This window comes from Ciconia boyciana, chromosome 16, assembly GCF_034638445.1.
Source record: "Ciconia boyciana chromosome 16, ASM3463844v1, whole genome shotgun sequence".
NCBI lineage: Eukaryota > Metazoa > Chordata > Aves > Ciconiiformes > Ciconiidae > Ciconia > Ciconia boyciana.
This window is the reverse complement of record NC_132949.1, coordinates 6,768,950-6,796,049: the sequence shown is the minus strand read 5'-3', so window position 1 is coordinate 6,796,049 and position 27,100 is coordinate 6,768,950. Positions and strand designations below refer to the sequence as shown.

General features: G+C 37.6%; 1 protein-coding gene across 1 annotated transcript in view; it reads right to left on the bottom strand.

Annotated features, from left to right (window-relative positions):
• Positions 1-27,100, bottom strand: part of CA10 (carbonic anhydrase 10) — a 209,802-nt gene that overhangs the window by 4,363 nt on the left and 178,339 nt on the right. The window contains exons 6-7 of the mRNA XM_072881275.1: positions 9,123-9,218; positions 6,730-6,802 (exon numbers count right to left, since the gene is read on the bottom strand). Coding sequence (XP_072737376.1) covers positions 6,730-6,802; positions 9,123-9,218 — 169 coding nt within the window. The remainder of the gene's footprint in view (positions 1-6,729; positions 6,803-9,122; positions 9,219-27,100) is intronic.

Genomic DNA, 27,100 nt, shown 5'->3' with positions numbered 1-27,100 from the left:
GAGGTGTCCCTCTGCAACAGAATTCTGTGGACATGTACCAAAATATAATGAGATATGGTTATATCTTTCAAAATTCATCAAAGTTCCTCAGACTTTTCTATACTGTGAGCATTATTTCCCTTGTGTAATGCTGGCCCTACAGTACTTTTGGCAGTGCTGTCAAAACTGGAGCTCAGATTTTCCTGCCAAGTCTCAGGCTGTAGGAGTTCCTTAATAGGAAATACTCAGGGATATGCACACTTTACTGCTTATACACTACTGCTATCGTGTATCTCAGAGAAAGCTGGGCTGGTTACAAGCCATAATATTGTGAAATCTCTTTGCATGCTTTCACTTGCATGTAGTGTGTTCAATATGGTTCATTTGCAGAGTGAGTGCTAAAATGCAGGCAAGGAAAGCTGCATATTTAGGCGTGTTTCCCCTTTCAATACACAGGACGAACTGGCATGGATTTTAATTGAAGGCAAGGAAGATAGTACAAATAAAATAGAATATACTGTTCAGACTAAAGAAAAATGTTGAAAATGCATCTTTTAAGTCAATGTCAATAATTTAGGCATTTCTGTTGGATTCTCTGATGTTTTTCATGTACCATTCACTGTAAGGTTTTGGTTTTGTGGTTTGTTTGTTTTTTTTTTTTTTTTAAAGCTGATAAACGGTTCCTTGGCCATCGGGAAAAAATTGTAAATGGAACCAAGGAAAGAAATATGAACAATCAAGGAAGTGTATAAGAACTATAAAGAGTAATTTAACTTGAATTTAACATATAGCTAAAGGACAAAGCTTAGATGAGCAAAATGCTTGTCTCATACTATATAATGGAAAAAAAAAAAGGACTGCAGACTACTCTCTTGGGCAACAGAAAATCAAAGAACACAGGCAAAGCAAATGTGACCTTTTTTTATTTTGACATAGTGCAGTCAACATGCTACAGGCTTCTGGGGTAGCAGTATTAGTGGCTACAGCATCAGTTAAAGTGTCATGGTGAGAGTGCAACATTTATACCACATTGACCGGTGCCTTACAGTTATTTCATATTTTTAAATGTGTTTATTATTTTATGAAATATAATCTTGGCATGTCCTTTCAAGTTTGACAGAAATACAGCCTTCTGCCATGCTCTTGCACTTCAAGCCAGGGTAACTGCCATGCCATATAGCTGGATCCTCAAGTAGAGGGGAAAGTACTGTTAGTGTCTTGTAAGTGGCTGACTGTCACCTTTTTTAACATGCTCAGCCTTCACTGGCCCATGGCCTGGGATACAGACTCTTTCTAAACCCAAAATTTTCCAGACAGAAGTGTGAAACCATTGCTATAGTATTAGAGTCAAAATGCTGTTAAATCTCAGCAGCTAGAAATGACTGAATACACCTGTGTGCTATTCATTAAGAACATTATTTGCAGTGCAGTGGTAATTTTGTTAGAATTACATGAGAAGAGAATGAATGCATTTTTTTCAAGCCAGTGCCTGTTTTCAATGAGTCATCACACATTTTTCCCTTTCCCACATGAACATCCTGTTCATTATTTATGAACCAAGGAGAGTGGTGTGTTAGCTCCAAATGGCACGGAGTCAGTCAGAATAGATAGTTTCAAACTCTAAGGACCAAATCTGCTTTGTCACATCCATATTGACTTTGCTTGGGCTAAAATGATTTAAACAAGGTAGAATTTGTGCTGAAATGTTTACTGGGAGATGGAAAGCTAACTAAAGATTAATACAGATGAGGGATATTGATGATATATATGTTTTGTGTGTGCCGCATTCTAGTTGACTAATTTGTATTCAGAATGGTGCACAGATTATTAACAATAGGACTACTTATCAAATGGAAGATACAGAAGCAGATTTACTGCTGGTATTAGTGCAGGTAATCATGGGGCTTTTGGAGTTGCCTCTCATTGCTTTAATAGAGAATGTAATCCATTATTTTGATACGGGCTTCTAACTTTTGTCTGTGGATTTAGAGTGTTGAGTCATTCCCAGAACATAATAACGCTCTGGGGGTGGAATATGGCATATAACAGCGTGGGAGTGGTGTGGGGCACAGTCTTCCTACTCATTCAGGCAAGCCCGATGTATGCCAGTGCTCTCAAGATCAGGAGAGATGCTCTCCTTAGCCTTACTGGGCTTCAGATCAACTGCTTAGGTGACCTTGTGTGCATCCTGAGGACCTACAAAACGTGTGGCCATCTCCCCCGCCAGCACCCAGCAGTGAAGTGGCTGCAAACCTGGTTCATTGCCTCTGTCTTCACTTGGAATATGTTTAAGGAGAGACAGCAAATTATGCTGTGTCAAAATCCATCAGGTGTGATTAATGGGAAACTGGAGGAAAATATCACTTCAGGAAAAGGGGAAGATAGGGCTGAATTAAATAACGAAATAAAAGAATTTGGCCAAGTAAAAGCAGTATTTATTCATGCCTGTATATGGGTAATATTCCCATAGGAAATCAGATGACTCCATCAGAATGGCCTGAGAAAAGACTACAGAATAAGCATTTGGTTATCACAACATTTTTCCCATGAACAGCTTTGCTGTTTCCCTTTCCCCACATCTTGATAAAGGTTTCCCATTCTGGAACTGAAACAGAACCAGCGGGTTTGCAGTAATACTAGACTGCAACACTTTAATGTCTTGTATTTATTGCAAGTATGTAGTTCAAAATGGTAGAAATCACCATGTGTGATCTCTTGGCAGTAAGAAACTTCCTGTAATAAACCTATTCAGCCTCTACTAGATTCTCAGCATCATTCCTACCTACAGCCCACATTCTGTTTATCTTGATCCGCTTGTGCCTTAGGGTGATTTCTGAACTCATGAACGCTTCTCTATACAAATTAGTTTTCATTACATTTAATATTCATTTACATAAAGGCCTTGACTCTGACAATTGTCTTGGCGAATGACAGAAATCCTCTTCTTTTATCCCTAGATTTGTAATAGATGTGTGGGGTCTGCTTTCACAGCAAATTCTATGTATGTTCTCTTTAAAGCAATAGTATTTATAGGGAATATGTTATTTACTGAATGAAGGAAGGTCCATTTGATTTTTATCATGATAAATTCATATTTCATATCATATCAAATATCATATCATTTCATATCATATCAAATTCATATCATGATAATCCAAAAAGGAAAAGTACAGCCCTAATTAGATTAGATTTACAGGGTAAGGAATGTAGAGATCCTCAGCTTTTTAATCCTGAAACAGTTTCCATTTACCAGCCTCCACAAGTGACTTAGACCCAGGCTGACAGAGACTCATTTTGAATAGCTGAGGTTAGTCCCCTGGGGCTTGGTTTGAGACTGCTGAGCTTTTACTGCTTGTGACAGGAGCTGCAAGAGCTCAGTGCTTCAGAGAATGCACTGAAACATGAACCTTGCAAAATTAATAGTCTCTTATTTCCAGAAATCTGAATCTTAAGCTTTTTCAGGATAATCTCTTAAAATTGGAATACTTTATTCACTTGTACATTATCTATAAAATAGCTAAAGATTGAATTTGAGGAAATTCAGAATTTTACAGCTCTTCTGTGTAGCTGAACATGTGGTGGTATTTTGGTGGAGAATGACAAGCCCAAATTTTCATATGGAATTTTGGGAATCTAAAATGTTACTTCTTTCCACTGTTAAGCAAACACTGGGTGAAAGCTAATGTAGCATAACTGTTCCGAAAGAAAGCTAACTTATCCCCTCCAATGTCATACTTAAAGAGGAATATTAAAGCAGTTTTGCTTTAGAGATATTCACATAGCTTCTGACTAAAGCCTGTGTGAAAGAACACTTGTTTCAACTAGTTCACAGTAGATTCTTTGGGCTGTGATAACAGAATAAAATAAGCATTTAAAATCTGCTTAAAAATTCCTTGGGGTCTGCTTTACTTCACTGTAGCCATTAATATCTAAGAGTAGAAATTCCCCTTTTAATGCATTTTGCCCATAGACATTTCATGCAGCAGCATAGATAGCTCTTAATTTTGTTGCTGTTCTTTAAAAAAAGTACTTTAGTTATGTTACTAACTGTGCTGACTGAACCTATGCTCCACTTATCATTCACTCCACGCTCCTATTGAGCACGCTGGGACTGGCCATTTTGTCAGCAGCCTGCTGAGTATTGACTTCAGGAGTGGACCCCTAAAGCACAAGCTAAAAAAGTCCAGCTGCTAAAGGCAGAATAGAAATCCTCGCGATGTAAGTGGTAAAATTAGTTTTCAGCAATGATGCTATAATCCATCACATAAGACAACTGCAAAATTACTTTCAATAACACTTTCTTGTTCCCAATTTACACTAAAAAATTCCCAGTCAATACTTGTTACTACAGTAAGTAACCAAATGCCCTGCAGAATATTATGTGCGTTGTATCTACCAAGGATTTAATTTTAACAGATAAACTTGTTAGTGATAACAGTGGTTAAAAATTAAAACAGTTCCATTAATCATTGATTTTGCAGCCTATGCTATGTGTTCATCTTCATGCGAAATTTCATTTAGTAAACCCAAATTAGGTGTGATTGGAATTGCACTTTCCTTCTAAAGAGGCAAAACAAGCAATGAAAGGTTGTAGGATGCTGTCAACTCCAGAGAGGAGGAGTGCCCGCTTTTAAGTGCAGCGTACAAATGAAATATTTTGTATTGGGAAGGTATGCTTGCCTGCTGGTGTGGGTGGCAGTTGCATGCTCACTCATGCAATAAGGGGAAGATGCTGCCGGTGCCTTCCCGCCCTGTGGAGCTGTATATCCCTAATCATGGCCTCTCCTCTGCTCTGAGCCACCACAAGTTGTCCAGTCTTTGCTCTGCTGGTCAGCCATCGTAGCATGTGGGGCCAAGGATACAAAAAAGGCTGTGATGCTCATGTAAATGCATGAGATACAGCTGCTGTGATGGGAAAAATGAGGCAGGAGTCTTCTCTTATTCAGTGTGTGAGACCTGACAGGTCTCTATGGGTGTACGTGGGGAAAAGCAGCTTCCTCAGTGGTGTAGTCAGAGATCTTCTGGCCGGTCCCTAGACAGAAGCCAGGAATATGTAATTTGGGAGTGAAAGAGCCTGAAAAAACACATACAGCCTTAACGATAATTTCCTGTCTCCAGGATGCTGCAGCAGCACTGGCAGGCAGGAAGCTCTTGCAGAACAGTATTGCTGTGTTTTTGCAAGAAATCAAGACAGGCAGTTTAGAAACTGGGCTAGATAGAAGATACTCCATACTGACAGAACAATCTGGAAAAAATGTTCGGAGGGGGAACCCTCTGTCGCCTTCCTTTCTATAGGTATCATGGAGAATAGAGTTTTATCATAACAGAGGCCTCTTATTTGGGCCGAAGATGTAACAAGATTTGTTAACTGTAAGGTAAAATTAGAGAACCATCAGTGGGAAGAAAAGTGTGTGTTACAGAAGAGGGCAAGGAACTATCTACGTCAGAATGGGGTTGGTTTGGCTTTGTTGTTCAAATTCTGTATTGTATGGCAAGACTCAAAATCTTTCTAGTGCTCTCTTGTTCAGGAATTAGTGGGTAAAAGTCTGTTCTTTCACTTTACATTGGTCTCAAATCTACACTTTTTCTTTTTACAATCCTGGCTTTGCAGGGACGGGGAAAAGATGGAGTCCATTGAAAGAAATCAGACTGTGTACTTCAGGGACGTGTATAGAAATCTATCCAAGCCTTTCCATCATAAACCTGAAGTTCAGTGACTTTTGTTGAGTTAAATGGACATTTGAGATCTCTGGAGTTTCAGAGGCAAAGTTTTCCAAGTAACACTATGTTGTTGTACAGTATATAGTACAACATATTTAATTTATGGAGAGGTAAACTGAGGCAAACCCTAGTAGAATTGTGAACCAAATCCTGGAGTCCTGACAACCAGTCTCATTCCAGTTATCACGAACAACTCTTTCCCAGCTTTCATAAACAAAAGCAAAATTAATGAAGTTTATGAAAAATGTGAAGTCATTGTTTACAGAATAACAAACAAAGGCTGAGTTTTACAATACTTTCCTTATTTTTTCAGTTTGCCTGACTGCTTGGAATTCAAGTGAAAATTTGATGAAGGGAATAAGGTTTTCAGAAGAAGAGGTTTAATTTGTTCCATTGAGAGATATGTATTTTTCATAACTTTCTCTGAACTAGCCTAATTTTCACTGACATTTAAGCTCCAGTTTTTCACAAGTTCAATATATTAACATGGAATTATTGAGTATTATCAGTTAAAGGCTTTCCAAATGTGAATACAACAAATATACATGCTATGTTAATGACCTCTTTATATATCCATTAAATGCAGCAATAGTTGAATAGAAATGTCATAACTTTTCTGTACAAAAAGAAAGCATTAATGAATACTAAATCCACAGTTAATGATGCACCATCTTGACATAACTTGATTTGATATAATCCAGGCTGCTCCACCTGTTACTTTTATTGCAAACAGTAGGCAGTTTCTCCTGAGTATTCTGTGTGAATACAGTATATGTATTTGTTAAGTATAATTTAATTTATTGCTTGTTCAAACATAAAATAGACTTTGAAGTTCAAAATTCATTTGATGAACTGATGACCTTACTAGATTTTTCAGGTTCCTAAATTTATCATGCAGAGTTGCTGGCAATGCAAACTTTGTAATTTTTGCCCATAATGAACTGCCTCTTGTTTCAGCGGATGGCTAAATACGTTATTTGATAGTAAAAGCATACAGCTGTTAGCCATAGGAAATTAAAAGAAACTTACTTTTATACGTTATTCTCGTTATGGTGTCTCTGTTAAGCATACGATTTAGAAATGGATTTGATGATTCAGATACCTACAGAAGAGAAAATGTACAACGTCAAAATCTTCTCACAAACATTTCCTTTCTGGAAGCTGTTCTGTGTGTACACACACACACACACACACTCATTCTCTCTCTCCTGCCACTCCTCCAGATTGTTTCTGCCTTTTTTCCCACTGTTGTGGGAAGAGGAAATAATTACTTAGATATTTTTCTAACAAAACTTGTTAGACAGTTGGTATCTAAAAATAAATTCAAAAAACCAGGGATGGGAGAATAGGATGAAAAGAAATTAATGCCTGAATACAAGTGTGAGTACAGGTTTCTTCTCCAACAGCTTGGATGGGATTTGCAGGTGGTTAATATAATTAGGCGGGATTTTCATATAGTATTCTATTATTTTTCTGTTTATTGAGAAATATACTTTCCTTGCAGCAGACTATTTAGATTGCAAATAAAATCTGTCTTCCTTTTTGTTTTACATACAGGTATGAAATGCCTAGATTTCACCCACGTATACTCACAAATATGTATACATACACATAAAATCTTCAGTCTACATTAACATAAGCATACCTGAAGAGGATTTAGAGGAAAAATGATAGAAGGCTTAGAGGCATTGTTGTTGTGTTGGGTTTTTTTTTTTGGTGGGGGTGGTGGTGTGGTGTATGGGGTGTATGTGCTGTATCAACAATATAATTGTTGATTATCAATGATAATTTAATGGGACGTTTTATTGCACTGCAAATGGCAAAATTATTATTGGTTAGCAACAAAATCAGTATCACATTGTCTTATGGAGATGTTTTAGTAACTCTGTAGCTAGCCCTCTAATACCCTACTTATCTTTCAATTATTCTGTGATGTGGTTTTTTTATCAGACACTGGATGCTGCTGTTATACATCTAGCATTTATCCAGAATGAAATAAATTTATTTTGAAAATGGAAAACTTCACAAAAAAATGTAATTAAAATTTAGGAAAATAAATGGGCTATTGGACAAACTGTAATCCAGCTCTGTTTGACAGGTAGCCTTCAGGAAAATTCAGTTCAGGTTCCATTTTGTGGAAATTCAGATAGTTACTTCTCCACTTAGAAGTTTTTCTAACTACTTTGGACATCTAAAATAGAAGACATCTTCTCGTGCCAGTGAGAGAGGCCTAGAGAAAGATATGGTGAGGCAGATACTCAATTTTGTTGCTCATTACAAGAGGCGTGCAACTCAGCAAGTACATGAGTGCTGCATTATTTAGACAAAATTGGCATGCTGGGCATTTTGAAGGCTTGCTTCAATTTTATCCTTTTGCGCGAATTCGAGTCAGGTTGTTGGGTCATAATACAACACATTTTTTATAAAAAAGGTAACCTAATTTTTTTTTTTTAAATATTAGACCTGTATAAAAGGGCAATTTTTGTATCTAATTATTCAATGTGCTCTGTGAAATGCATATTTTAATTCTGAGGTTAATGCTTTGTCAGGAACTTTACCTTATGAAATGGGATTAGAGAGTACTAAAGGGAATTAATAGATATCCAATACGTAAGGTCTGATGATGAAAGCTATTTATTTCAGCATGAAGCATTTATTCAGGAATACATGCTTTTTTAGACTGATGAAACAGAGATACATAATGGCAGAATATCAACAACATTTTGGGGGAAATGCATTCTTCATATAAAATGAGAGAAGAAGTTTCTCCAATGTAATTAGGGAGGTTTGAGTAAACTATTAAGTCTCGAGTTCAGTGCTAGATCACTGTAATTTATAGACCTAACTATGCATCTTGAACGCAACAGGATGGAGACTAAAATACGACAAAATATTCACGTGTCTTTCTAGCTCTGTGAAATGGAAGATATTGAGTTATACTTTTAATGTTCTTTCAGTTTTGATAGTTTAGGATGTTTTAAATAACATCGTGGGAAAAACCTATTTTGCTGACTTTGAAATATCAGCATGTCTCCAAAGAGCAAACACGCCCTCTTTCCCAGGACCTCAACCTACTAGGAGAGATTTACTTTTAACTGAATGAATAACATTTCATGAAGAAATACCAAATCTGCAAAATTAGTAACTTTTGTCATAGCCATTGAAGTGTTATGAGTGATGTTTATGATATAAGGATTTTTTTTTTCCCCTCCCTTATCCCTTTTCATTTTCCTTACATTACATTGTAAATGCTTTGGAGAAGAGACTGTGTATCCAGTTCCTAGGATGATGCTGTCTCTGGATTCCAGATCAGAGCCTCTAGGCATTGCTATAGTATAATGAGGAGTCTAATTAGATTTACAGCTTATGGGAAAAGTCGTCCATTGTCTATATATTAGGTATTGATAATATTGAATACTTACTTTCATAAATATGGAAACTACCACCAACCCATTAGGACTCTTTGCAGCTTCTGTGACATTTGTGTACAGCTCATGGTTATAGTGGATTAGTTGAACCTAGAAAACAGGGAAGGGAAAGATTACAATTAAACAGTAGCAAATCATACCATACGCTGTTTGCAAATGCTCTCTATACACCAATTGGTTTGTATTAGGATCCCATCTATGCTTAGGATATTTAGTAACAGTGCAATTTTTCAGAGATTTGCAGCACGCGTGATTTTAATAATTTCAGTCACCATCTGGCTCCAACTGGCACAGCACCAGCATGTTTTCTTCTAAATTGCCAGTAAGTGAATTTACCCACATCAAGTTATGAATTGCACTGCAGGGGTTGACATCATTTCCCTGTTGCAACAGCACTTGCCATGGGCATCAAGTAATCTGTACTTTTCAGCCTCAAGCCAAACACAGAGGAGTCAGGGGTTGAAATATTTGAAGAAACATATGGGATACGGGTTTGGAGCTGTTTAAACCAGCACTCGCAGAATTCAAAATACTAATAATCATTGGCCCCAGATTTTACAAACTTGGTTACAAAAGCTCCTACAGTTAGGCATTTAGTGTATTATTGTTAACCGGGTTCTCTTTAGCTCCTACAGCTTTCCTTCTGCTTTTTAGTTTTACGATTTGCTGGAACTTTTAAATTACAAAGGTACAGTTCATCTCTCTCCCTGCATATGTATATGTCTTGCCCAGAACAATGGTATTTGGTTTGTCTGGGATCACTGGACACTGTTACCATTTATATTGCAATTTGTAGCCTCACTTTTTTTTAAAAGATTAACAACTTTAATGAACTCATGAGGCAGTTAAGTACTTCTAAGAATTTGAAAGGCTAGTTAGCTTTATTTAGAGTAAAGACACCTTTCTTAGTTTTCAGATGTCAATTAGAAAAGTAAGGTCATTGCTCTGGCATTTTTAGAACTGCAGCAGCCTGATGTTTGTATTTAAAAACCAGGTGTGTCTTCCATGTGCTGGCTCACATCTAAGGGCTGTCCACAGAAATTTCTGGACTTACATACTGTGAACAAGAGCAGTATTAACTTGATCTATGTCTGGTAGTCTTTTTAACTGTACAAATGGCCAAAGACTAATACTGCCAGTAAAGAAATTTCATCATAGTGAGCTTTCCATGTTTATAATCAGGAAAAAAACACCCCACCCCAGAAAATACTGAAATGGGGTTTAGTGCCTGCATTGGTGACTTTGTCTTTTGGGTTAATGCAATGTCTGGTGCTTCAGTAGTGAAATACAATTGCAAGGATTTCTCTGCAAGAATGACCTCCCTATACGATCTGCAGTGTACAATCAAGTTACAAAGACAAAGCCTTGCTTTGCCATCCAAATATGTACATCCACCAACATGTGTTCTAGTAGTGATCTTAATTATAACAGCATCCCAATTTATGTGTAACCTACACCATTATTATCTCGGTCTATGATAAGCTGAGAAATAAACGATGCGTCCAAACTCTGGGAGTGTTCAGAGTTCTATTTCCTATACTCTGCCCTGACTGCAAAATGTGTTCTTCTTACAAGTAAATTACTGAGAATTAGATCTTATGAGCTTTCCTAATACAAAAATCCACCACACAGCGTCCTCCCACCACCCCCCAAATCCGTCAGTGATGCTGTTTTAGTGCTTGGACATTGATGTAAAAAGGGGTAGTGGAAATTCTGAAAGGAAAGAGAATATTTGTATTAGTAAGATTAGAAGATCTTTGGCACATAGCTTTACTATTTACAGCTAATGGTTCACAGGCCAAAAAAATAAGGTAAGGGTCAAAATTACTGTTATAATGTGTCAATTGCAGTTACTTTTGTCCTGTCTGGATTGGGAACTATTGGTTGACCTTTTTACAATTCACACAGTAGGCATTTTTTAAGGCAAGCAAACGAACCAAACTGGAACGAAAAAGTAAAAATGTCAAAGTAGCCAATGAAGTCATCTACTAAATTCTGACAGCTAGGAAGCAGGATGAATGCAGTATGTTTTCTAAAGGCCTTGTAAAGAATTAATGAGAGCATTTACTCTACAGCACATAGAGGTTATAGGCTCATTAGTCATCACTTTGTGGTACTACTGAACTTTGATAACATCATGGTTCTGCGGACTGTGCACTCACTGAAATTTTTAGGCTTAGTAACATATTTTTCTTTTCATGTACAACTATTCACTGTGGCAGCTAAACTAATTTGTGAATTATCAAGGAAATAAGTGATGAAATCTGCTTTAGACTAGAATTCCTTCGGTACAAAGTCCCACAATAACAATGAATTAGATTAACTTAGTTTATCTAACAACCCAAAATGTCTAGCGCAGGAATGGTTAAAAGTAAGGACCAAATTCTCCTTCCACCCATGGAAGCCCTGAGTCAATGTCAAACTCTCATTTTTACTGATGGGACTTATGGAAATAAAACTCCTGAAATATATATGACCACATATGGGATATTTGTCCCAGACTCACTGCAAGGAGCCTACTGTCCAGTGCAGTTCTAGTCTTGCATAAAACATTATATTGCAATGAGTGATATGGGCCTCAGCACATTATAGTATCCCGGCTCTGTTGGAGACCTCTCTCGATCTCAGAAAGAGACACAATTCTGTGCAAAGCTCACACCCAGACTGCAGGCAGTCAGTAAGTATTTGTGGGAATGAGTTAACAGACTTGAACTGATTAGAATAGTTATTTCCTTTGCTGGTCTATAAATGATCTCTCCACCCTGTATTGCACTGGCTTGACAATAAAAGTACTTGTCTGAGAACTTTGGCATTCTTTACCAGTGCTTTCAAGCCATTTTCATTTCAAGTTTCCCATTCCTGCAGGTTTGTATGCCTCTGCCCTGTTCTGCCTCTCCTTATCACATCTCAGTTTGGTAATGAACAGTTTTGGAGAGTGTGCTTGAGAAATCTTGCTTCACTATAGTTCGAAAAGATCCCCTTGCCTTGCTATGCATTATTGTTTCTCAAAGATCCCAGTGCTGAATGAGGACAGACTTTTTTTCTTCTGAAACCTGTCACTTTCTCTGTTGGAGTTGTATTCTTCCTCCCTGCACCCAAATTAATTGTAAAGCTGTTTCCATGGCACCATGGTTAAATTCATTAGGTTTTCTTTTTTTAAAAAAAGATTGACCATGTAAGGAGACATCATTTTCGAAGTTTCTCTTATGGAACAGACTAATTTAGAAAGGTACAAATGAATAAAGATGTCTTAGATATAGAATATGACATGCAGGGTAAAAAAATCCAATTCCCTATTAAATTCCTTCTTTTGAGAATAATTTCTTTAAAGTTGCCTGAAATACCTGTAATCTTACAGTCTGTATTAAATATTACTAGAGTCTTCCATGAAGGTGACGCCACACATAACTAAAATTGCTTACATGTGAAAATCTCACTTTTTCAAATGACATTGTATTAAAACCAAAGCACGACAAGAGCAAACTTGCAATGCTGAAAGTACCCTTTGATTCTAGTTTGAGTTTCAGGGCTCAAACGCAATACAGAATCTTGTTATAAGCTATTGATTTTCTTTGGAAGATTCCCCCTTTAAGATTAATTTGCCACAGAACAACTGATAGCTCTTTGTTTTCCTCAAGCTATAGAAGTTCTGTTTTTCAGGGAGAAGAGGAGAATTAAGATTAATTACTCTCTTTTAGGCGATGAAAATCCAGAATGTGCCCTTGTTCCATCACCCAAGAATGGGCATCGGTCCAGGAGCAGACACAGCACTTTTTAGACACCTGAGGTTGACAGCGTTGGGAATGTCAGCAGGAGCTGACAACAGTATGTTAGGGGTAATCTACTGAGCACGCTCTCCTCAGCCTGGTAGGCTGTGTCTTTGGGGCAAAATAATACCGATAGGCTGATATTATGGCTCATGTTCTAGCTACTGTGGGCAAAACATCTAACTCCCTTTCCCAACACACGTGCATGTGTGTTTATAATGGTAATAACCTGTTCTTTGCCTGTACTTTGATAAAGTTCAGCCCTGTACTCATAGTACTCATATTGTTTGTACTGGTTTTACTCCGCAATGCGTTTTGCTGTTTTTCTTGATCCTTCACCCAGCTGAAACGTGCATCTTTGGGCAGAGCTAGTAGCAGGATATTTTCCGTGTGGTATTTGACCAAGGCTCTTTGGCTAGGCAAAAGGAGGCAGTTTGCTGTGTTGGTAGTTGTGGGTGCCAAAAATTCCAGGGACTCTCTTAGCAATCTTTTAGCAATTCTTTAACTTGGTCAAAGACCCTCTGTGAATTACAGAGCTCTGATCTAGTGTGCATGCATAACCCTTTTATAAATGTGAGATCACTGTGAGACGTTCTGCTGCAGCGAGACATGGAGAAATATGAAACTGAGGGAATTTAGTGTACCAGTACTTTAGACACAAATGTTCCCATAGTCCTCTTGGGAGTAATGGAATACCCTTTATTCTCACTTGGAAGTGTTATAATTGAGTGCATAAACATTTTGATTTGTAAACGACAAAGGATCTAAACCATAAAGTGAATGGCAGCAGGGAACAGCTAATCTGTAACTATAATATTTGTATTATGCTGTACTACCTGATAAACTGTTGGGATACTTGATTGAGAGTAAGCACAAAGCATGTTTCCAGCACTGCAGGGAACAAAAGCAAATGAAATTGCTCAAGAAGACAAGTTAAATGTTTGTTTTGATTCAGAGTCCTTGTAAAAAGTGGCTAAGATCTTATTAACGAAAAAAATTATACATTTTTGTTTATCCAAAGTTTAATAAAAACAGCAAAAGAAATGTAATTTCTGCATGGCAGGTATCCAGTGAGGAAAATAATTTTAATGAGTTAAAACCTATTAATAACAACAGTTGATATTCCAGTGTTAAAATATAGTTGCTCTTACAGGTCTTGTAAAACCCTTTGGAAAGAGCAGTAATGTCATATTACCTAAGAGTTATTTATGGCATTAATTTTGTGGATCTGAACAGGTATGAGATCTGAGGTCCTCGCTTTGTGAAATAAATGAGGTTTTTTTAAATGTCTCCTGGTTCTAGGATGTGTAATTTGTGTGGTTGACAAAAATATTTTTAGATTTGCCTTAAATTCGATTAAATGTACCTCCTGCTTCATGGAAAGGTATGGCACCATCTGTGAGAACATGCACCAGGCTCCTCAGAACCTGTGGTCCTGATTTGTCTTGTTTCGTTGGACCAATACCTGGCAGGGATGCAGTGGAGATTTTCCTATCTTTGGCAAGCGATGAAGGATTTTTATGGTGTGTTGCTTAATAATAGGCCTAAATATCACATGGGCTATTCAACAAAGGAAAAAAGTTAATGGCAGTTTTTTCAGAATTGGTTAGGATTTGGAGCTGGATGTTAATGTTGTCTTTTCCTGAATTCTTATAATGATCAAACCTTGTTTGTCCACACACACGCTCACCCATATGCAAGGAGAATGCACTAAGATTGTACCTATTTAACTATCGCATCTTGGTGGATACTCCTGGCCTGCTCAAGGCACAAGTCATTACAATTCAAGCGGGGTAAGAACTTTAACTCCCTGGTCCAGTTCTCAGTCCCTTTTTTGCTTTCAGTGAGCCTATTGAAAGTAATAGCTGGAGAACTGTACTGTTAGTGGGCTCAGAAGAATGCTGTTTAAGAAGATAGAAATTATGATTCACAATAATTGTCTTTGAAAAACAATACCATCTTTTTCTCATGCACAGGGTACTCTACCATGAAATGTTAGGATCTGCCAAGGTGATATTACCCACATGCTCATTAATTAATCCATAGATCTTCCTCTCTGTTACTTTTTATGGATAAGCCCACAGCAGTGAGGTACTCTTGCGGTGTTGGTAAATCAGTAAAATAAATTTTACAGGACCACCTATACTTCCAGGAGTTTACTTAGCATTTTAGCAAACTACTGTGGTTTTAAGATTAAAATAAGTGAAAAAGATTAACTTAGTTTAATATAACAAAGGAGAAATGTGAAAAACATTTGTTTGAAATAATTTTCTATCTCTGACTCTTTGATGTTCTCTCTATCAAAACCAGGGTTCTTAGGCTGCTACTGACAAATGGGGTTCGTGGCTTTTTTGATTTGTTGGGATTTTTTTGTCTTTGTTTTTTTTTTTTGTTTGCTTGGTTTTGGTTTTTTTACTGCTTTTAACAGTTATTTTGTGATTTAAAAGAAATGCCTATAAAATACTGGTTTAATAGAAAGGCTTGTTATCCACATTTATGGCAATATGCCAGGAATTGTATCCTAGATAAATGAAAGAGATTATCATTCTTTTTTACTTAAAAGAATAAGACTAAGAATGCAAGGAAGGAACTCAGTTTTCCCCTGCTTCTGAGCAGACAGCTGTATAAAAGCATGTGCAGAGAAATGCAATAATGCATCATGCACTAAAGTGGAAATACAGTCAAGGGTTAACTATACTTGGCTGCAAAATCTTCTTTACTAGAAATAATGGTACGCTAGGAGTTAGCACTTAAACTGCAAATGGTGTCTAACACTTCATTAGACCAGTTGGTAACAAGCACTAACTTGCAATACCTCTGTTCAACAAATGGTGTTCAACAGTGAGCTTTATCCAGGGTTCCCTGGTAAGTAGTTAACACTGTGTCTTATTTTCAGCATGTATTATGACCCTTAAAAAAAAAAAAAAAAAAAAGTAGCATCGCCTGCTTTAGGTTTAAAGTAGTTATCTCTAGATGCAGACATACAAATGAAAGGTGAGTGAGAATCTTAAGCTTCCTGGGGCATCTGTTCTAAGATACTCTAACTGGGTGCTTAATAGTGCTTTGAAAAGAGATTGGTGAGAATCAGGTCGGAAGCAGGACAGCCATTTTGGTTGCTGACCTGGTATCTTACACTGATGAGGCTACTAACAGAACAAAACGTACTTATTCCTTGTTTATATGCAACCATTGCAGCTAGAAAATATGAAAAATATGACCTCAATGAAGTGTAGAAGATTTTAAAGTATTTCTCTTTAATATTTTTATATGTTCTTATTTCTTTTGTAAGTCTTACTTTAATTCATTTGCAAGCAGGAAAAAAGGCTATTTTAGACAATATTTAAAACCTGATGTTTCTTTTAAGCATCCACGGGACTACAGTAAAAAGTACAAATTACTAGCTTAAGAGGTCAGATTGGCTGTGCACGTCTCAGAATTTGCTATTAGGACTTTTCACCTTTGTGCTGACGCCAAAAAATTAAGTAAATGATAGGCTGAAGAAATAAATGCGAAAGGTGATGGATTCCTGCCACCCAAATGCTGCCAGAACTGTTGCAAGTGTCACAATCATTTCTACTCTCTTCCAGATATTAGGAAACACAATGAAGGAAAAATCCACACTGAGCCCTGGAGGTACACAGATGTGACTGTGATGCTGGTTGCTGTGTGACTTCAGGAGAATTTTTGACAGGGCAGTCATTGCTGAAGCCTTCCACTGCCGATTACTCTAAACATGGGGTATTTTTGGCTGAACTGCCAGTCAACCACTCTTGTCATTCATTGTTAGCAGATGAGCAAGAGCTGGGTAAACATAAATAAATGACACTGTTCTGCAATTCACTTTGTGTGAGGATCAAAATGAAGTCTTAGACTCAAATGTTTAATGTTGATTATGTCTTGGTGGATGCAAAATTTCATTGCAAGCTGTAATTTGGCACTGACCCAATCCATCATCTACAAAAGTGACATCTTAAGAGAGAATAGGGATAATGTAGAAAAAAAGGCTATTAGATGAGCCTATCATCATTTCTGGATTCGTGCAGTATTTTCTGACTAAACACTATATTTAAATTGTTTTCTCATTTTAAATACAACAGATGCTCAGACACCATGATGATGAATTCAGTATAAACGCTCCATTTGGGAGATTCAGTTACATAATGGTGCTCTGAATTTCTGGGACAATTCTGTATTTCTTTAGCAATCAGTCCAGAAAGCAGGAGAAAATGGTTCCTGCAAGTCAAAAATGCGGTGAAGTAGTGATCGATGCTATTTTTTTTGTTCACTGTGTTACCCTGAGACGTTGAGTCAAAAGGACACACGTGCAAGGTCACTGAACGGTGCGACAGAGATGCATTAACAGTTCAAGCCTTCTCTAACAACATGTGATGCTACTACAGCTCTCAGTCTACCTTGCCAAAGTACCATCTGTAGCTACATTTCTGTTCAAAGGGTGGGCATGATGGGCAAGAGCAAACAGAGAAATATCACAGACTGATGAATAAAAGAATGAGCAAAAAAAGTTAATAGAATTTGGGCTAGTGAAAATCTAATTGTTGATCTAGGCCTTATCCCTTTTGTCCTCATTTTATAATCTAGTAGGAAAAAAATGGTCAAGCTTAATATACCTGACGTTAACTGACAAGCAAAGAAAAGGTTAGTGTTAGGATTACAAAGCAGAAGCAGAAACAAGGCAGTTAGCAGTTTTACCTACTCTCTGGAGTATAGAAGTATATCGTTAAATCAAGAATATCATTATTCCATGGTAAAAATGAAGCATGGGATTTTATATTCTTAAAATGATAATAAGGTGTGTATACAAGGAAACCACAGAATAACATTGAAGATGTATTTTAAGAAGCTATTGGTGTGGTCTGCCTGAGTTTCGTGGAAGTCCTTGTCCAGCCTATTTGGGCAGCAGCTCCTGCCTGCCTACCCGAATGCTCTCTTTTGTTGCCTGATCTCAGCCTAGCACAGGCATCCAGTCTGTCATTACTGCTCCTGCCACGGTGCATGGCTTGGTGACCTCTCCTTCCTCGTTCCCTGCTGGAAGGTGTAGGATGGGAGAAGAACTTAGCACAGGATGTGTGGAAATTGGCTGCTCTTGGAAGGGAAGGAGGGAGGAGGGGAAGAAAGGGAGACGGTCTGCTTGCCCTTTGGGAAGGGAAAGTGGCGCATAAACGTGGAGAAGACATATGCACTTGGTGAGATGAGACTTTCTGTTTTAAACCAATGGAATTGCAAAGTATTAGTAGTATATCCATTGGAAGTTAAATGTGAAAACACACACAGGGTCTCATGGGATCTTTCTGAATGATTTATTGACACATGCTTTTCTCTCACGAGTCTCCTTCCCCTTTAGTGATTGGGTTGCTCACCTATGACTTAAGAAAATTATGTTCAGCTCCTTCTCTGCCCTTAAGAAAATCTTCCTACCATTTCTGCCCAGCTTGCCATCTCTGAAATGGGAATAGCTGCACTTCTCCAGTAACAATATTGTGAGATGCTCAGATGTAACATTAACGGTGTTGGGGAAAGCATCTAGATAATGAATGTCATGTTAGGAAGTTCAATTTGTGTTATTGATCCACAACAATTTATGACACATCACCCATAAAAGGTGCAAAAAGAAGCTCTGAATACAAGTAGTTTTGGCAGGAGACTGTGGGGCACTTGGATTTTCAGCACCTTAAAGAGTGATAAGAGGGAAACATTTAAAGCCTGATAAAAGAAGAAAATAATGTGAAATGGATATAATTGTTAGTGATCGTAGCGTTAAATCTTTGAATGTAAGTTGAGGGCTCAAACACAGGAAAGTTTGAGGAAGCCCAGCTTGAATCAAAATAGCCAAAAGCATTTCTGGAATGAATGTTTTATTGAATTATTGAAGGTCCTTTAGGATATTAATGCTGTGGTAGATGAGATAATATATTACAGAGTCAAAGTTTTAGAAATCATTTGAAGAAATTTCACACCAGGATTTCCTGTTCAAGGTGCAGAGTCAGAGACGGAGAGAAAAGAAGGCATAGATCTACCCTGCAGGCAGAAAATAAGGTGGTTTTTTTTGTTTTTTGTTTAAGAATATCCTGGAAGCTTCTTTTAAAGCTAAGGGAAGTACAATTGTCTTTTGTTGTTTATGTGAATTGCATAAGAGACAGTTTCACATTTGTAGTTTAAAAGGTAAGTTTGAAATTGAGAAATAATGAACACAGTCCAAACAAGAGGACATGAATTATCTAAGAATAAGAGATAGTACAGCTTAAGGCAGACAACTATAAAATTATCTTGTTTCTAAATGAATTGAGTGGCATTATACTCAGTAGGAAAGATAACTGGCACTTAGAAGTCATAACTAAGCCAGTTATCTTTTATAAAGTAAGCCTTTTAGCTCTATCTGCAGATTTGGTGAAAGAAAGTAGGATATTGGCAAACACTACTCAACAAATGCAGTACAGCATAAATTAAAAGGGCATGAAATTACACACAGCAGCGTTTGTTTATCATAAGAACACATTCTTCTGGGTACCTTGTAAAGGGCACTGAAAATTGCCACATGGTAAGAGCAGTTCAGTACAGCCACACAACTGCAGATTAGTGCCAGTTACAAACAAACAGAGGAAGATGATGATCACAAAATCCTTTCCAGTAGCGTTAATTATACTGTGGTTGAAGTTCAAGGATCTAACAGTGGTTTTCTTTGTTAAAGGTATTTTCTGCAATTTCCTGTTTTATGTCATCCCTCAAAGCTGCTTGCCTACATCTACAACAAATAAATGTCTCAGCTTCACATAGACAAGAAAAGAACCCCTCCTGTTCCATTTGTTTCAGAAACTTTCTAATTATATATTTCAGCCCAGTAGCAACCTTTTTCCTAACTCATTGGTAATTGTCGCCCAGACTAGCTAAACACCAGTGACCTCTGCTTCACAGTTTGTCTTGTCTGTATAACACGAATGCTTAGAAACAAGAAGCCATCTGAAAATCACATCCAAACATTAGGAAGTAAAGCTGAGAGTTAGCCTTTGTGAATATGCCCCAAATTACACTTATTCACAAGTTTTTAAAGTTAATAAGTGAAGGTCAGTGAAAAATAATGAAAACCAATAGCAACTCCAACAGAAATATGGTACCTGCCATGTCTCTGTGGGCTGTTTGAACAGTGAGATATGAATATTAAACGGACAAAAGGGTGAAGACAATCAGTTATGCAGATTTAGCCTCATTGTAAAAAAGTGAATAGTGCTTCAGTTAGGAATTGGACCGAGGGACGGATGAACAGAAGGTGAAGCCGTAGTGCATCATCTCTAACCTTAGAAGCAGATCTGCCTAATGGGATTTGAGGTTTGTGGAATGGAGGTTCTTGAGCACAGAGTGCTTTGGGCATCCCGTCTGTGAGTGTTCCTGATATAATCTGGCTCGTTATGAATGTGGAATCTTTTAACTGGTAATTCAGCTCTTCACTGGAAGGGGTGGTGAGTATAGCAACAGCCGTTGAGATCTGCAACACAAGTGTTTTACATGTCTGTCTTTAAAACATAGATGAGTCCAGAGTCCCTTTTGTACTCAAAATATACCTCTTGGATATGATAGTGGTGAAAGGGGCAGCAGTAAAGTCACACTTGCAATTTGTATCAGCAGGTTTTCTACATTGGACCACAGAAGTCAAAGCTTTTTTTCCCATTAGAAAACACAGTCTGTTAATTTGCAGGTTAATTTACGTAGCTGAAATGCGGAAAATACTGGCATGGAAATACCTGAAATGCCAAACATATTTTCCCTTAATGAAAGAAAACCAGGGAATGTGCCATGCTCCACAATGATGAACTCCTGAAGAAATCTTTGGTCTGTTGGACTTTCTGCAATTAGAAAAGGTGAATTTGGGTGATGATCCAATTAAAAGTCTTTGAAATTCATTTTGCCCATGTAGTAAACTATTTTCTGCTGGCAGAAAGCCTGGCTTCAGTCAGGCTGTGAAAGCAGCTCCTTATTCTTGCTGGCAAAGGGCCTGGCCTTCAAAATGTTCCTGTGACTGCCATGCAAATACCACACACTATTTCTTGCTGTTTCCAGTTCCCGCTGGAAGAGCTATAGACCCCTGAAATACTAACTGAATGGGGATCTGCAGTATCACTTCCATGGGGGATTAACATCTGAATGAAGTGAGGGATTGTGAAAGGTACAGCTGCAGCTCTACAACAACCGGCTTTCAACTTGCCTTATCACAGCACTATTTCCTTTACCGGCATTACTGTTCATAAGTGAGGAGGGGAGGCAAAGAGCAGTGGATGGTGCCTGCCCTCCCGTCCCTGACAGCAGCCACCTCCACCTGCCTAAACACCCTTGGGAGGGTGGTTGGTTTAAAGAGCGCATCGTGGTCCTGCTTTCCCCGTGTAGTCAGGGAGCTGTGCACAGCAGTGTGACTGTAATGCTGGGCTGTGGCAAATACTGTGGTTAGCTTTGAATTCATGCCAGTCTCATAAAATCATGCAAATATTTATGAATGCTGGTGCACAGTGACTGGAATGGTATTGCTCTTTGTTAAATGTGCAAGAAAAGAACATTTAATACAAGCGATGTCTCGTGTGGGTTTTGTTTTATTTTTCCCCCATGAACTTACTATTCACAAATTCAACCAGCTGTAGTTTCTTCAGTTAGTCCTAACGTTGTGCCAGCCACCCCTTCTTTTATTTAATTTCTTTGTTATGTACGTTATCCTGTGGTATGGCTCTTGCACAGCAAAAGAGAACCTTTCTCTTAGTGCACAGATTAAATGGAGCTGAAAATTACAGCAGATAAAAATCCAGCTCTTTGAACTGTAATGTTAAGAACTCTTCAACCAAAGTAGACACCTAATTGAAGATAATGCTGACTCCATATATTACTTTATTACTTTGCCAAGCTTACATCATTAAGCACGTATTTGATTTCATTATACTGCAGTAAACAATTTGTTGTGGTAAGATGTGCTGGTTTGTAATGTCTGTAGGCAAAGTTGCATTACACTTTAAATGCAGATAGTGCTGTCTTTAGATTTTGAGTTATGGAGCAACAGTGTAGTTATTCTATTACCTTGCTAAAACATCTAATTATTTGTCAATGATGCGAAAACATGAGAACTTAAATGTGAGAAATTGTAATACGAATGTAGCTATTATTTTTTTTCATTGACACTTTAACAATATCAATTTGCTAGGCTGTTGTGAGGAAAGCATCCCATATAAAATTATGGCAATGGGGACTGCATATCACTAAAATGATATCTAACAAAAGATTGATTTCTGATTTTAATACGTGTAGTATATATGCAAAGTATGTGTTTAGCTTTGTAATTCATTTAAAGATATATAATTAAGTTTTACTGCATAACAAATTATGTGCTACTATTACTCTAGCCTGTGCAGAGCCCATCATTGCAAGTTTAAAGGGAGACACATAGAAAAAAGGTAAAGAAAAAAGCTAGTTCTTGCTACTTTTAAAAAAAAAGTCATTGAACTGTGAGCCCAGCTTAAAGTCAGAATTCTGTCTCCAGTGTTCCCTGATCTCCTCAAGAAAAGAAGTTCCTGAATTCTATTAAAAATTGCTGGTTTCTCAGCAAACAGCATGAAGAGTTTTTCCTGGGAGAAAGGTTTTAATAATTAAAATTAGTCAATACTGAAGCGAAGGAGATTATTTGATCTTATTTAGAAACTGACACTTTCCACAAGGAAAAAAAAATGCAATCTCTCTAATAAATCACTTTGTGCAGAACTGGGAGTCAAGTAGAAGGAATTCGCTGCAGAAGAAAAGAGGGCAACTCACCAGGGAAATAGGTTTGCTCAAAATAATTGTGAGTTTGAACATCAAGGTTGAGATTTTTAGGACATTTCCAGAAAAAATCTGTAAGACTCTCAGGATGAGATGTAAAAATGCATTTGTTAGTACTTCAGGGCATTACATGTTTCAAACACATTACATAAAGTTGCTGTTGGCTCTCGTGCTCCAGTTCAAATTTCAATTTGTCTACTTTTTCCCCTGTAATTTCAGCTAAATTCAGCTGTTTTATCAAGTCAGTCTATATTTCTGTGCAGAACTGAGGATGCCCACCTTCATTTAATAGGTTTAAATTTTGCTCCAATAGCCCCTGTCAACTTTAGTTAGTGCTAGCAAATGAAAAGGTGAAATAAAAAACATGCTAGTGGATGAATGTGCCCAGCACCGACTGGATTCCTTTTGAGCCATGCTCTTTTTCAGACTTTCCTATAATGACGCCTGTGCCACCTACGTCCATGACATATTCCTTGCCCATATTCAAACCCACATATTCCCCTGCTTTTATGAACACCAAACCTCTCCCCTGCCATTTTCTTCCTGTTTCTTCCTGTCACTTAAAATCTGTCATTCTTCTAATGTTAGCACTGCTATCCAGCTGTGCCATTCCTCACTGTGCATTTCCTAGAGAACCAAAATGGTCCTTAAATATACCCGAGTTTCCTTTCGCAGTGGTGTTCAGAGGTTAGTGAATATATGTCTACAACCAGACTGCTGCTTTTTTAAGGGGCCATCACAGTGGGAAAGGGCAGCACTGCTGCTCTGCTGTGTACATCATTCTGAGGATGTCACAGGTTGCTCTTGCAAGTGTTTCTGAAAGCACAGAAAAATAAGTTCAGATGCTCTGGCAGGTTACAGTATTGCACCTTTTCTTCGTACTGCCAAACTGTGTCTCTGCGTTCTGTTTTTTAGCTTTGATGTTGCACAGACTCACTAAATTTCATAGATGCAAAAGATCCCAAATGTTGCATTAACTTAACTGTGTTTTTAAAATATTATTCTATAGCTTTTTATCATACAAGGAGGGCAACGTTAATGTACAACCTAAATGTATAGAGTGATGCTGCAATTCAGCAGAACTGATGATGTGGCTGAAAAAAAAAGCAACCTTCTGCATTATTTTGACTTGTTTGATTCACCCTGTTTGATCTCTCTCTGTGGCATATCAGATGATGAAGTGGAAAGGGAGGCAAAAAAAGACTGTACGGGCAAGCAAACTAATGCATGCACAACCAGCTTTTCTGTTCCCATTTCCCAACTTCAGAGCACTAAACTTTTAGATTCTGTAATTTTTTAACAAAGTTTATTCTGTGTTATCTGAAGCACTACGAAGTACGTATGCTGTTTGTATAAAAAAAATCACACAGGAACTGCCTTTAACTGGAAGAACGGACACAGGCTAAATCTGCTCATACTCTGTGTAGTGATGTGAACGTACTGTATTTGTACTTCTGATTAATGATTTCATGTCCTTATTATCTTTGCTAGAACTTCTAAGTTTTTAGCAGGGACCAATAGAACAGAATTTATTTTTTAGTATCTTTCATGCTCCTGCTGCACTTTACAAGTGAAGTATTCAATACCCAGTAGCAGAGGAACATCTCGGAGTTGGGGCCTGGCATCTGGCAACCATCACAAATCCTCCTGATATCAAGGGGAGTTTCATGGGTGGAACAGGGACAAGTTCTGCAGGCCTAGAAGATCAGCAGTAGCTTGCTCACAGCTCTGTGCAGTTTTATTCACTCATCATACTTACGCTGTTCTCAGACAACTGTAAGTCTGGTGAATAAACAATTTAATAATGGATAAGAATAGATCTATTTTGACAATGTAATTCCTACAACTTAAAAAGACCCAGATAAAACACTATGGTCCCTTTGGCTGAGGTTCAATTACAGGTCACTGTTGCAGAGTAGGTGGGACAATGTTACGTGAGTGATGCTACTGAATGGCTCAGTTGCCAATGAGGTCTGCAGTATCTGCTTGTATTTTCCAGGAACTCTGTTTCAACAAAGTACCTTTGACCATACAGGTCCATCTATATTAGGAAAAAAAGCTCTAATCTCAGTACAGACAAAACTTTAGAGCAAACAAAAGTACGAATGAGGATGCTGCTGCCATGACAAGCTCATCTGCAGTCAATGAGCCAAACAGATCAAAGACAGGGGCAACCAGCAGCTGGGGTTCTGACAGCTCCTCAGACACTCGTCTCCGTCTGGTTCCTCCACTGTTAATAACAAATGGGGAGAAAGGTAAAACCACTAGCAGCAATAAAAGCAAAAAAGACTAGCAATTCCACAGTACAATCTACCTAAAGCAGGAGCTGCTCACATTGCTTCAGAATAGGAGGAGGAGGAAAATTTTCCATGAATCAAAACACTGAAGACAGCTTCTTAAGCAGCAAAGGAAAACGTTTTCACCTAGCCAACTATTAATAGCGGATCATTCATCCAAAACAGCTCAGCATTCAATTGCTGCTGTTTTTATCTTTTATATATATATATAGTTTGTAGCTCTCGCTGGGCTGACCACCCTAGAAAAGTTGGCCCAAAAACTTGAGAGCTGATGCATAGCAGCAGGTCACAGACTTCAGATTACAAAGGCTATGCTGTTCTTTCTCAAGTTATTGGCAATAGTTTTACTGTCTGCAGCTGGAGGTGTTCACACAGCCATACATGGCTTTTTTATTTTTACACATAGTGCTACTGCTGTAAATTAGATTTCCAATATGAATTAAAATTATAAAGGAAGCCTAGCGTCATTTTGCTGTTGTTACCATAGTGCAGTTTGTGTTGCAGAAACTGGTAAGGCTCCACTTTCCACACAGATGAATAGTGTAAGTAATGTATACAAATGAAATGTGTGCATGTTAAGGATGAATTGTTTTATTTGCTTCATTAATAGCAATTTGATAAACAGTTATTCGGTTACAGATCTACTGATTAGAATCAATCAACATCTCAAAGTTTGAAGACTGTCAAAATAATTAAATGGTTCAATAAATCTGAGACTATACATCCAAAGAAAAATTATTATATATTTAAAGACATTTTTTTTAAGATATTTACCATATCAGCATTCCATGAACTTTGAGGATACATCTTGTAAATTATTTTCACTGCTTCATTGACTTTTAATATTGTCAATGCTTACAGCCCTACTGCAATTCAGAAGAAAGTATTTTGAGATTTACTTAGCTTGGCATATTTATTATACTACAGTCTTCTCTATTTGGCATTGTTTTTATCTGCCTCTTTTGCTATATTTACATTACAAGTTTGGAACTTTAAAAAGTAGCTGGTAAGAGAGAGGTTCAGGTATAGATGATAAAAGATTTTCTAGGTGGCAGAATATGGTGCATATATGATGGGAAAATCATGATTGTCCTTTAATATAGCAGGACGTTGTAGTCTGCACAGTGCAGTGTGTTTTGGGGCGATTAACTTTCTCTATAGAAATAACAATGACAAGACCTGCCTATTTAAGATATCCATCTACCACTATGAATGAATTTTGAGAAATCAGGTGGCCAGAATTTCCGGGACTTTGAAAACATCATGAAATCTCGTGTTCTGGTCTTCACTGCGCCATGGTCTGTTGTCATGACTGCAGTTGACTCAGCCTCTCTGTCTCAGTCTACCCATTTGTAAAATCGTCAAAATAATTACACCGCAAGGTAATTGATAGTTAATGGGGAACGTGTTAATGACCGTAAAGCATTTGACAAAAAGCATTACAAGGGCTATCATTAGTGTCTGTTGTGAGCAGCTATCAGCAGTTCTGAATATCCAAGGGGACCACGATGTGACCGCTTCCAGACACTGGATGTGTCTGAATTAGATTTTTGGTTCAGGCCCAACACTAAACAAAACAACGAACTAAAAGGAGACAGATGGTCTCTTCCAGCTCTTCATTGCACTTTTATTTTCCTCTTCACAAACATTAAAGGACAGATTTTCAGCTGATATAAGATGATACAGCTCAGTAATTCTGTTGGTTTTCTAGAATTCCCCTTTTTAAAATTTTTTTGTTTTAAACGATGTACGTCTTTAGATTTAATAATGGTCATTCACTTTGAGTTATAAGCTGCAACTTTCTGAGCACAAAATAAGGAATACCATTTAGCAGTACACAGGTGAAATCGATCTACTTCAAGCTGCCCAAAGGTTGTTTGATGATCACAACCAAAATATTGATGAGTTTACAAGATCATTTGAAAGATGTATGGCATCACAAAACTGATGTGTTCTTCTGTGCTAGTGAAGAAGTCTGTGCCTTTTTTAAAAAGTCTGTTTTCACTCTAATAATTTGGTAATGTCTAGAGTATTAGCAATTTCTATATTATTTGGTAATACCTTATGTACATCAAATAAGAAAAAATGAATGTGAAGTTCATAT